Below are 13441 nucleotides of genomic sequence, written 5' to 3'. Positions count from 1 at the left end.
TTATTAACATAACATGTAAACGATTTTCCAACACATGATACCATGTTATAAGCCTTGATTTTTCAGTTTTAGATTTTATTTTACACAATTTGTAATAGAATCTTCAAATTAGGATCTTCATAATATTTTATTGAATTTTAATATATCAGTGATTATTCAAAATTAATCCTACTGATAATACATGCATTCCAAATTTTATTGTTGAACAAAAAATCTCAAATCGCATAATCCTATTTCCTAACCATAATAATAAAATACGTTATTAACATAACATGTAAACGATTTTCCAACACATGATACCATGTTATAAGCCTTGATTTTTCAGTTTTAGATTTTATTGCACATCATTGATAATGATTCGTAATATATACATAAAAACAATTTGCTATGACATATAGCTTAATATAATTCATGTTTCATATTTTTTTTGCATGAATAACATATATTAACAATCTTAATCATTGAAGCTTGCTCAATAATATACGTCGTTATTAATTTAAAAGGCAAACTTCACATTGACATTAAATATTTTCATTTAGATAAACCAAAATTTACATAAACCTAAAATGTTTTATACCTAAATTCATTTGATAATAATTTGAAGAATTACAAATATTAATGTAAATATGAACGGTTTGAAAAAAAAACTAATGATTCAAAAACAAATTTACTTATTTATTAAACTTGATTGTTCGAATACAAATTATTAACTTTTCATTGTGGTAAACTTCATTCTTGTTGATTGTTGTTTGTTTTATATTGACAATAAATATTAATCTATTAATATTCAACGTTCATGATAAAAAAAAAAAAAAAAAATTGTGAATGTAAAGGGTTTTATAAATTGTATGTTATTCAAAATGCATTTATGTGCATTTAAGGGGTTTATGAATATGAATAATTTGATAAGTTTTTATTTTGTTACCGTGTATGTGTTATGTGTTGCTCTTTAATATAAACGGTTACAAATATTTATGAGAATATGAAGAGTTATGAACAATTTATTAATCTAATTTGATATCTGTGCGCTACGAACCATTGAATCTGTTTCCTTGCACATTGTTCGAACAATTGTTTTGATCTATTGCTATAACTATTTTTACCAATCTTTTTAATAATAATAATTAAACTACCAAATAAATACTTATTATCGTTTCATAGCACACTATCCAACAGTTTTTTTTATCTTCTTCAATCCCTGTGATTATTTTTCAACATATGTCTTTTCGTTTTCTAGTCACTCAATTGCTATTAAAACCGACTCTTGATATATATCTATTTATAATGTTAAGCAAATTTGTATTCATTATACATTCACAAAATACTTAATTTTTATTGATGCTTTCTACTTTTCCTATCTATTTCACAATGCCAGACAAAATATCTGATTTGAAGAACTTTGAGAGCAGTATTAGACATTTTACTCATTTGGTTATATTTTTTTATATACATAAACTCTATAATTGTTTAGTTTTCATAAACTAACAAATTTTTTTTTTTTTCAACAGTTGAATCAACAATACTTAACAGACAATACGAATTGAAACAGATTATAGAAAATGTTGAAAGCAACGCAGAGAATATAAATACCGAAAGATAGAAAGCGAAACATCTCATTAACAGGTTGGTGGATATCATGCATTCAACAATCATTATTATTTCTAATATGATGATATTGGAGTTACAGATTGCTGTAAACGAAATGAAACTAGCAAATCATCACAATAAGAAATGAAGAATGTGAATGTACACATTTCTTCTATAATTAATATATAATAAATAAAATAACAATATATTGAATTCCAAAGTACAATAGCAACAGTTTTTGTTTCTCATTAACTTACAATATTCAAATTTTCCAACATCATCTTAAGTTTTTTATTCTTTTTAGTTAACAACCCATATTCCGAACAATAATAAATAACATATACATAATATTAACCTAAAAAAATCAAAATATATTCTTGCTTAATCTTAAAATCATTTTTATAACCTAAAATAAATTACGATAACAAGTAACCCAACTATTAATTAATTTTAAGCATGATAAATTATAATTAGACAATAAATAAGAGAAATTCATAATTATACAAATGTAAATATCATATTCAACACTACAATTTATAAAAAACAACAAAGTTTCACTAAAACTAATTACACATAACTTATATATCCAATTCCTTTTGTTGAACAGTTGAATTTTTGGGTTTGCAGCCACGTTTTTTCCCCGGTTTTGATTGACAAAGTATATCCAGTGCCTTTTCAGCAGATTTTGAAACATTTGAACTCAAAAACAAATCCTTCCGTTTCTCCACAGATCCAAAATATGATTCAACATGCTTCTCATAATACAATAAAATTAAATATTTGTAAGTTATTTATCCAAAAATATAAATAAAAAAATTATTAGAATAAAATTGTTCTATAATATAAACAAACACATATATGTTATGCAAAAGAACATATATTCAAAACACCTTCCAAACAACACTAATTAAAAAACATTAATCCCGAATAAAAACAATTCAATAAATCAGACAAATGTAAAAGCCATAACAAACATACTACTTCAATTTTACCAGGCAAGTTTTCCAGCTTTAAAGCGAGTTTATCGTTCTCCTGAGTTAAAATTTTAATATGTTTAACAAAACAGCATTTTCATAAATAAATAAAACAATTAAATCAATACAATAATGAAAATCCATATAAAAAACAATACTTTTACAACTATGCTGATAATACCTCTTTCTGTGAACTAAAATATAAATTTCAGTATTTGAATTGACAAGTACAAGAATTATCAAGAGAAGTAAGCTTGCTTTGTTTACTTTCTATCAGTTCAATCAAGTAATCAATTTTTAGTTCCAGAGTTTTGTTTTTCCTATTGGACTGAGAACTCTCCGTAATTACATATCCTGGTGGTTGATCTTCTTCTTCACTTTCATTATAAACAACAAAATCAATAAGACGCTGAATATCTTCATTTCGTTTTCAAGATCTATTTCTTGAAAACGAACAGAGCGTCTAGGATTAACAATAACGGGGCTCTTTCCTTTCTTCGACGCTTGATTTGAGGTTGACATGCTATCAACAATACCAGAACAAAAACAAAAGCCAAATATAAATTCAATCTTACGAAACCATAAAAGCCCAAACATATACATAATCATCACGCTCATTATATGTTGTATATCAAACACAACTTTACAATATAATATGAATAACAATACAATAACTCAAACAATTAAAAAAAAAAAAACCAAATAAAGCTTCACTTTCTTCAACCCTTTATTTCAAATCTCCATGCTACCATCAAATTTCAAAAATCAATCTTGCAAAACTATAAAAGCCCAAACAAATACTTAATCCTCATTGTCATTATCCAATGTATATCAAATAAAGCTACACAATATAATATAAACCATAGATAAACAAATCACACACTAAAAAGAGAACGAAAACAAAGAGGGACGAAATAAATATTACTTACATTCTTACAAAATATTGTTTAGATGCTGCCGAAGCTTTAAACAAATAAAAAAATTAGTGGGAGAAACCGAAAAAAAAAAAAAAAAACCAGATACAAGACGGTGAGGTGGAGACGATGACAATGTACCGAACAATACCCTAAGTAAATACTAAACAAATTTGAAATAAAATCCGGCCAAACAATTCATACAACAATAAAAAAGTTGAAATAAAACCCGGCCCAACAATTGATAGAGCATTAACTATCCGTTCCAAAAAAATAAGAAGTTAAAGTTAATAAAAAAAATGTCCAATTCAAGAAAGACAATAATTAATAATAACATTTTGAATTAAATATATTTGATAATATATATCCACTATAATTAATTTTAGCAAATTGGATTAAATAATAAGTATATATAAATGTGTAATAATTAAAAAAATTACTATTATTAATTCTATTATCCAATATATCATCAAATAAATACAGTAAGATATTGTTTTTTCACATAAAATTAATATGCAGTTAAAATAAAATATTATTCTTTAATACAATATGAAAATCTTTTATCTAGTGTATCAAAAAATGCCTGCAATAAAATATTGTTTTTTCATATAAAATTCATAAATAAATAAACAATCCAAAAGATAAACAATATGTCCAAAAATTTTTTCAAAAGCATCCCGCGTAATGTGCAGGCCTTAAACTAGTTTAATATACTTTTAAAACTTCAACTTAACATTTTAAATTAAACATCAAGAAGGAAAATGTTGTTAACTAAAACATTATTTTTTTGAAACTATAGTAACTAAAAATCAAAATCAATAACCATGGATACCTCAGTAGTGTGTGTGTATATATATATATCTAAAATCAAAATCAATAACCATGGATACCTCAGTAGTGTGTATATATATAATTAAAATACTTTTAGGGACTGCTTGGGAGTTTTATGGTAGCGGTTATGAGGGTAAATCATCGTAGCGGTTTTGGGGGTAAACCATCGTAGCGGTTTTGAGGGGTTTTTAGTAACGGTTTTTAAAACACCCAACCTGTGCTTGGGAGTTTATTTTCCAGCGGTTCTGACAGTTTTTTAAAATGATAAATTTATATATAGCCCATAAAAATACCCTAACGTCAACCAGTATTTGGGAGTTTTTTTTTTTCAATTACCAATACTTAATATCAAAGTTCCTTCCAAGTTTAATTTATTTGTAAGTTCTTTCATTGTATATTATTTAATTCATCACACAATCATTCGAAATTTGTCATTTTAAGAGAATAAATATGCTACCACAATATTGGACTTCACAAATTATCAATATAACAACCGTAACAGCATTTCTAAAAAACAGTTTTTCGTTCTTTTCTTCAATCAGTGAAGCAAAGCCATAAAAAACAATCTTTATTTAACAAACTGACAAGGATTCAATCAATCACCTAAACGCAAATAGAAAGAATCAAATAGAGGAAAAACCACCTAATTTTGTAAAACAACTGGTAAAGAAATGCAATTAAATTGTATATAGCCTGCAGAGGAGTTTTCCAGATTAAAAGAAAAAAAAGTTGAAGGGGAAAATGAAGAAGAAAGAAAGAAAAACCTTCATATCTCTAATGAGGGATTAGAAAGCCTAAGATAAAAGATTCAAAAGCATTGTAATAGTCATCTAACAGTTGAAGATTGAATGAGGTTTGAAGAAATTTTTAAACTAGCAAAGGGATTATTGTATATGAATAATAGTGGAAAGGGTTTTTTTGGGGATAAAATTTTTAAACCAGCCAAAACACCCCGATTTGGGGTGTTTTATAAACCTCTAAAAAATACACTACACTAGTATTTGGGGATTTTTAAACCAGTAAAAACCAGTCTATAAAAAATCTGGCAAGTAATGGTTTTTAAACACCTCAAAACCAGTCTAATTAAAAACCTCCCAAAACCAGTGAAAAAAAAACTCCCAAGCAAACCCTTTATAGTTATATTTATAGAATTGATAAATGGGTAGAAATTCGTTTACACAATTTTAAATGTAGTTAAAAGATCATGAATCAATATCCATATTTTACCTATATAATTTTATAAATATTTTGGGATATTTTCAAAATAAAAAAATTATATGCTATAATGATATAATCATGTAACACAAAATATCGTACTATGATTTGTTTGGGTTCTATATTATCTTTTAATATAATACAAAGTATATATATAAATAACAAATACAAAATTATAGAGTTGATATTATAAAGATAACTTTATTTCGTCAATGTTTAGATTCCATAAACATAAAATATTTTTCAGATTTAACTACATTAATCCATTCAAACTTCCCCGTCTAAAATCTCAAAATAGATAGCATTTATGAAAGTTAGTTCATCTTATAATATAGAGTAAACGACATGTTCCCACCCAAGGTTTAGCGAAATAGTAAGTTCCAACCCCTGATTTCATAAATTCCAAATTGTCACCCTTTAAGTAACATTGTTAGTGATTGTTGGATTCTAACACAGATGCAGAGAGTGCTATTACCAAACCGCCCTCCCATCTTCTTCTTCTTCTTCTTTATCTCCCCTCCTCCGTTATTATCATAGTCGCTTTTCTTCTTCACTGTTGTCGGCCTTTTGGCTGCCCCCCAACCAACTTTCTTCACCAATCAGGGCAAGAACTCTTCTCCATTTTCGATTGCACTTTCCCCGTTCTCATTTAACCAAAAATCTGACCGAATTCTACTATTTTCTTGCACCCACCCCCACACCCACACTGCACGACTGTCAATCTCAGGTCAAATTGGCCTTATTATGGACTGTCGGTACCCCTAACCCACCATCTTCAAGCCCTTGATCTCCCCAACAAAACCCCCAACCTTCTCGACGTTTTGAACCCATCGTTGTCGGCCACTGGCCTCCCATTTGTGTCTTGCGAACATTCCTCTTTTTTGTTGATTCCATCGTCAGAAACCTTTTTTGAGACCACTGTTGTGTTCACTAGCCAACCCCCACAAAAAGCCCTATCATCCCCGACCATGGTACCTCATCGTTCGCTAGCCACCATCCCACTTTGGGTTTCACGATTTTGTCAATTTTTGGGTAAAATTGGAGGTCAGTTTGTTGTTAATTGGTGTTGGTGTTGATTGATTTTGGAAGTGTGTTGATTGTTTGATTGATTTGCTGTGATTTTGAGTTTTAATTAGTTTTTCCAGCCACCACCATAACTATTTTCCCCCAACCCTCCACCTTGCCCACTAGTTGTTTGTTAAATTGCCTCAAACAAAACCCCCTCTGTCTTTGCCCAAACCTGAACGTGTGCTCTCAATAGCGCACACGACCTTCCCTGCTTGGGAGCTGGTTACGACACAAGGAAAAGGGCTGGTTGTGGCGCGAACAAACTGAGAATGATGAGCAGGATGGCTAGGAGTTGAACTGGAGCAAGGGAGCTGAGATTTGATGCTGGAGATGGCACTAAGGATTGGCGAGGGTGTCGGCTAGAGACCCAAAGTTGAGAGAGATGTTTTTGCATAAATTTAAAATATAGTAAATGACCATTTTAACATTTAACAGTTAAAAGAAACAAAACTCTGTTAATTTAAGGGTAGAAATCTGGAATATATGAAATCAGGGGTGAGAACTTGCCATTTTGCTAAACCTTGGGTGGGAACATGTCGTTTACTCTATAATATGTATGATGTATATCACAATACTATTTATTTAAGTTAGTTATTGAATTTTTAAATTAGATATCATTTCTATTTTTGTTTTCTTATCAATATCAATATAATAAAACTAAATATAGATATTTATAAATTACCCATTAAAAAAAAGTGATAAAAATTTGAAAGTAAGATGAACTAAAAAATAAATCAACATTATAGGTTAAAAAAGTGATAATAAATTATGGTACGATCATAATATAATATATCAAATATATCCTAATAATATTTCTTTAACTAAGTTATTGAAATTTTAATGTAGACTTTATCCATGTTATATGTTTATTGAGTTTTATCAATATGAATATGATAAAAGTAAATATAGATATCTAAAAATTTCCAATTAAAAAAATGGTGATAAAATTTGTATTAATAAAAGAAATTAATAAATACATCAACATTATGGGAAAACAAAGTGATAATTAATTATGATATTATCATCATATAATTTGTTCTTAAGTTGGTTACTAAATTTTTAACATTTGGATATTAGGTTTGATATTATTTATCAATATATAAAGATGATGGTAAAACTGCTAAAAGATAAAAGAAATAAATAAATGTGGTAATAGCTGTTGTTATGGTATTTCAAAATACCAAGTTTTAATTGCTTTTGGACTGTTATGTGTTAAAAGCAATTGAATATTTTAATTGATTTTTGGATTGTTATGTATTAAAAGCAATTGAATTGTTGCAGTTATTGCAATTCAAATCATTATTGGGCTATTATGGTTTTAAAAGCAATTGATTGACTTCGGTTACAACAAGACTGAGTTAAGGGAAAACGGGCAGATTTTCAAGTATAGAAATGGGTAGTTTTCTCATTTGAAAAACATAATTTTCACTTGAAAAATCCTTGTTTCCTCTATGTTTTTTTAACTTTCCAGCTCTCCTTCACCACTATTACATTTCCTTATACTGTTCTGAATCTTTCTTAAAGTGTGCACTCTAAAAAGAGATTTGTCATTGTATCTTGGAGGCCAGTCCGCTGTTGAGATTTTTTGCACCACGGAGATACTTTCAGCAGGGGTGGAATTTTGATCTTAAGGACAGTGCTTTTGCACGCCTTGACGTTGCTGCATCGTTGTTGTTTTGCTGTGGTTTTGTTGCTGTTTTATTGCTGTATCATTACTATTTTTGCTGTTTTCCTGCTATTCTTGTTGCTGTTTTCTTGCTATTCTAGCTATAGTTTTTCCTGCTATTCTCGTTGTTGTATTGCTACTGTTTTCCTTTCTGTTTTATTACTATTCTTTTGCTATTTTGTTGTTGTTCTTCCATTGTTTTGTTGCTGCTGTTTTATTGCTTATTTGTATTAAAATTTCAACAATCTTAAGATCATAATCTTAAGTCAAATTTGCTAAAATAGACACTACAATTCTTACCGCCAAGTCTCTTCCTGACATCTCCAAAATTCAACCCTTTGTCGGAGCTCATTTCAAAAGGTGGCAAGAAAAAGTGTTCGACTCCCTAGATGTGCTCAGTTTTGCAAAGTACCTCACATCAGAAGAACCAAAACCTAGAGTAGACAATTTTGATAAAAAGTTGACACATGGAAGAAATGAAATAAGGTATGTCGTCATACTATCCTCAGTACATTATCGAATGAGCTTTATGACGTTTATTGCGCTTATAAAACTGCACATGAGATATGAACAATCTTGAAAAAGAAAATGAACAATCTTGAAAAAGAAATATGTTGTTGAGAATGTTGGATCACAAAATTATGCCATAGGAAACTTCCTAGATTTTAAAATGGTAGAAGAAAAAGAGGTATTCATGCAAGTCCATGACTATCATTTATTGATAAAAGACTTGAAAAATGAAGAAATAATTCTTCCTGAAACTTTTGTGGCTGGCTGTTTAATTGAGAAACTTCTAGATTCATGGAGAGATTATAAGAATAGTATGAAACATAAGCGGAAGCAAATGAGCTTAGAAGATGTGATAGTACATATTAGGATTGAGGAGACGAATAGGCTTAGAGATAAAGCCGATAAGGCCAAGGAATTGACATCCAAGGCTAATGTTGTTGAAAACCAAGTGGCTCCTCCTCAACCTAAGAACAAGAAATCGTAGAGTTTTAAGAACAATAACAAGAAGTTGTTTAAGAACAAGAATCTCAACACTTTCAAAAAGAAAGGACACTGTTTTGTGTGTGGGAAAACCAGACATTTTGCTAGCCAATGTAGATACAGAAAAACTGGAGACAACAAAAATCCTCCTAAAGCCAATCTGGCTAAGGGAGATGATGTTATTGCTGTTGTGGTTGTCTCACAAGTGAACATGATTGCTCAAAAGAAAGAATGGATAATTGATTTTGAGGCCATAAAGCATATTTGCGGAGATAGAAATTCTTTCTATGAATACATACCAGTGAAGGATGGAGAAGAATGTGTTTACCTTGGTGATTCTCGCTCTACTCTTGTTTTGGGAAAGGGGAAAATTCTTCTCAAACTTACTTTTGGGAAAACCCTCTCACTGAGTAATGTTTTACATGTTCCAAACATTTGATATAATCTTGTATCTGTTTATGTATTGGGAAAGGTTGGAGTCAAAGTCTCCTTTGAGGGTGAAAAAATTGTAATGTCCAAAAATGAGGCTTTTGTTGGGAAGGGGTATTGTTCTGGAGAGCTATTGAACTCAATGTACTTAATGTTATTATGAATGAAAACACATCTTCTTCTGCTTATGTTATTGATTCAATAGATTTATGGCATGGTAGATTAGGTCATGTGAATTATGGTTATCTGAAAAAGATAAAAGAACTTGGTTTATTATCAAATGTCAATATTTCAAATATTGATAAATGTGATGTGTGTGTGGAATCTAAATCCACTAAAAAGACTTGTAAACCAATTCTAGAATGAGAAAACGAGCTTCTCGGTTTAATTCACAGTGATCTTGGAGATTTGAAACAAACCATGACCAGAGGAGGAAAAAAGTTTTATATAACTTTTATTGATGATCACTCTATATATACTATAGTATACTTATTGAGAAGTAAAGATGAAGCAATTAAAATGTTCTTAACATATAAAAATGAAGTTGAAAATCAACTCAATAAGAAAATTAAAAGATTAAGAACAGATAGAGGAGGTGAATATGAGTCAAATGACTTTGATTCTTTTTGTAGAGATCATGGTATTATACATGAGATTACACCTCCTTATTCTCCATAGTCTAATGGAGTTGCTGAGAGGAAAAACAGAACTTTAAAAGAAATGGTGAATGCTATGTTGATTAGTTCTGGAGCACCTTTTAATTTGTGGGGGGAAGCAATGCTTTCAACTTGTTACATACAAAACATAATTCCTTTTAAGAAAACTGGCAAAACACCATATGAACACTGGAAAGGTCATTTACCTAACTTGAAATATTTTAAAGTGTAGGGGTGTTTTGTTAAAGTCCTAATTCCTGAACCTAAAATGAAAAGGTTAGGACCCAGGACTGTTGATTGTATGTTTATAGGTTATGCTTAGAACAATGCTACTTATAGATTCATGGTAATAAAGCAAGAGGTTGGTTTGTATGATGCAAACACAATCATTGAATCTAAAAACGCAGATTCTTTGAGAATGTTTTTCCTAAGAAAATAAATTATGAAAAGACTTTACCTCAAAATGAAACTTTGGAGAGTTCTCCTCAAAATGAAACTCTTTGGAATTCTTCTGAAAGTTCAGAGTTAGAAATAAGGAGAAGTAAGACAGTAAGAAAAGCCAAAAGTTTTGGTGATGATTACTATGTCTTTCTTACAGAGAATGATCCTCAGACTTATGAAGAAGCAATGACTTCTCGTGATGCATCCCTTTAGAAAGAGGCAGTAAACAATGAAATTGAGTCCATTATGAGTAATCATACATGGGAAGTAGTTAATTTGCCTCCAGGAACTAAACCAATAGGGTGCAAATGGATATTTAAAAAGAAATTAAAGACTGATGGATCATTTGATAAATACAAGGCAAGATTGGTTGCCCAAGGTTATACACAAAAGAAAGATATATATTATTTTGACATTTATGCTCCTGTAACAAGAATAGCATCAATTAGAGTGTTAATTGCTTTAGCTGCAATTTACAAATTACATATACATCAAGTGGATGTAAAGACAGCTTTTCTTAATAGAGACCTAGATGAAAAAATTTATATGAAACAACTAGAGGGTTGTGTTATCCCAGGTAATGAGCATAAAGTATGCAAACTAGTAAAGTCTCTTTATGGACTTAAATAGGCACCAAAACAATGGCATGAGAAGTTTATCCAAGTGTTAGTCTCAAATGGTTATACAATTAATTATTGAGATAAATTTGTATATTCTAAATCATTTGAAGACAATACTTATGTGATAATATGTCTCTATGTTGATGACATGTTAATATTTAGTGCTAATATGAATGTGATAATTAAGACTAAAGAGTTTCTTGCCTCAAATTTTGATATGAAAGATATGGGAGAGGCAAATGTTATTCTTGGGATTAAAATCAATAAGATAAATGATGGTCTTAAGTTATCACAACAAAACTATGTTGAAAATTTCTTAAGAAAATTTGGGTATTTAGACAGTAAACCCGTCTCAACTCCTTATGATGGAAATACTCAACTTAAAGAAAAATACACAACACAGTGTGAGTCAAAATAGATATGCCCAAATCATTGGTAGCCTTATGTACTTAATGAATAGTACGAGGCCTGATATTGCTTATGATGTCACTAGATTGAGTAGGTATACTCATAATCCTGATAAGAGTCACTGGATAGCATTAGACAAAGTTGCTAGATATTTGAAGGGCACCATTGATTATGGGCTAACGTTTGGAAGTACACCACCTATATTAGAAGGATATTCCGATGGCAATTGGATATTATATTCAGATGAAACAAAATCCACAAGTGGTTGTATCTTTACACTTGGTGGAAGTGCTATGTCATGGAAGTCTTCCAAAAAAACTTGCATAGCTCAGTCTACCATGGAGTCTAAGCTTATCGCCTTAGAAAGGCATGTTCTAAGGCTGGGTGGTTAAGGAATTTCTTAGTAGATCTTCCCATTGAAACTTACCCTCCTGTTTCAGTATCAATCCATTGTGATTGTCAAGTCGCAATAGCAACAGCAAAAAGCAAAAAGCAAAATTTATAATGGGAAAATAGACATATCCAGATAAGACATACCATTATAAAGCAATTGCTAGAATCTGGGGTAGTGAGCCTAGATTTTGTGAAGTCAGAGTTAAATTTGGCCGATCCTCTGACTAAACCACTAAGTAGGAGATTAGTGGAATACACGTCCAGGGGGATGAGACTTATGCCTAAAGCATAAGGCAAGAGTGATGGTAACCCTACCTATGTGATTGGAGATACTAGGAAGTAGGTTCATAAGGGTAATAACAAGTCACTTGTTGTCTTGATAAGTATTATTGAATTTTATATAGAAAGTCCTCCTTGTGGCGAGATAATATTGATTGCAGTGAATAAGATTGAGTAGAATTAATCTTAATGAAATTCATAGCCAATATAAATGGTGGTGTGAAAAACTATAATTCACACCTTATGGAGGTTCACCTATGTGCGTGTGGAATTGGGTTGATTCCCATGAAAGCTTAGGCAAACATCTTTAGAGCACTCATGAAATCCATGCTAGCACAGGGCCATAAAGTGCTAAACCGCAGAACAGTATACAATATAGAGAATTTAGCGTGAGGAACTAATCTTCTGAATTACATAAATAAATTTTTGGTTCATAGAAACTTAGTTTCACCAAATTTTTGTAACTCGCGTTTAGTTACTCAATGATTGGTTCATAGTCCGAAAGACACCAACTCATAAATATTTAACTCTATAATCAATGGTGATTGGTTATTTTGAAATATGTGGGGGATTGTGATAATAGCTGCTATTATGGTATTTCAAAATACCAAGTTTTAATTGCTTTTGAACTGTTATGTGTTAAAAGCAATTGAATATTTTGATTGATTTTTGGATTGTTATGTATTAAAAGCAATTGAATTGCTGCAGTTATTGCAATTCAAATCATTCTTGGGCTGTTATGATTTTAAAAGCAATTGATTGACTTTGGTTACAACAAGAATGAGTTAAGGGAAAACGGGCAGATTTTCAAGTATAAAAAGGGGTGGTTTTCTCATTTGAAAAACATAATTTTCACTTGAAAAATCCTTGTTTCCTCTGTGTTTTTTAACTTTCCAGCTCTCCTTCACCACTGTTACATTCCTTATCCTATTCTAAATCTCTCTTAGAGAGTGCACTTCAAAAAGAGATT

At 30.2% G+C, this 13441-nt stretch overlaps 1 protein-coding gene across 1 annotated transcript; it reads left to right on the top strand.

Annotated features, from left to right (window-relative positions):
* Positions 1-8925: 8925 nt before the first annotated feature.
* Positions 8926-10984, top strand: LOC116105594. Its single transcript, XM_031392002.1, has 4 exons — positions 8926-9245; positions 9363-9597; positions 9718-9818; positions 10738-10984. The coding sequence occupies exons 1-4, from the start codon at positions 8926-8928 to the stop codon at positions 10982-10984; spliced, it is 903 nt and encodes a 300-aa protein (XP_031247862.1).
* The last annotated feature ends 2457 nt before the right edge of the window (positions 10985-13441 follow it).

This window comes from Pistacia vera, unplaced genomic scaffold (assembly GCF_008641045.1).
Source record: "Pistacia vera cultivar Batoury unplaced genomic scaffold, PisVer_v2 Contig500, whole genome shotgun sequence".
NCBI classification, from domain to species: Eukaryota; Viridiplantae; Streptophyta; class Magnoliopsida; order Sapindales; family Anacardiaceae; genus Pistacia; species Pistacia vera.
Note: the sequence above shows the minus strand (reverse complement) of the source record. Positions and strands in the feature narration are given on the sequence as shown.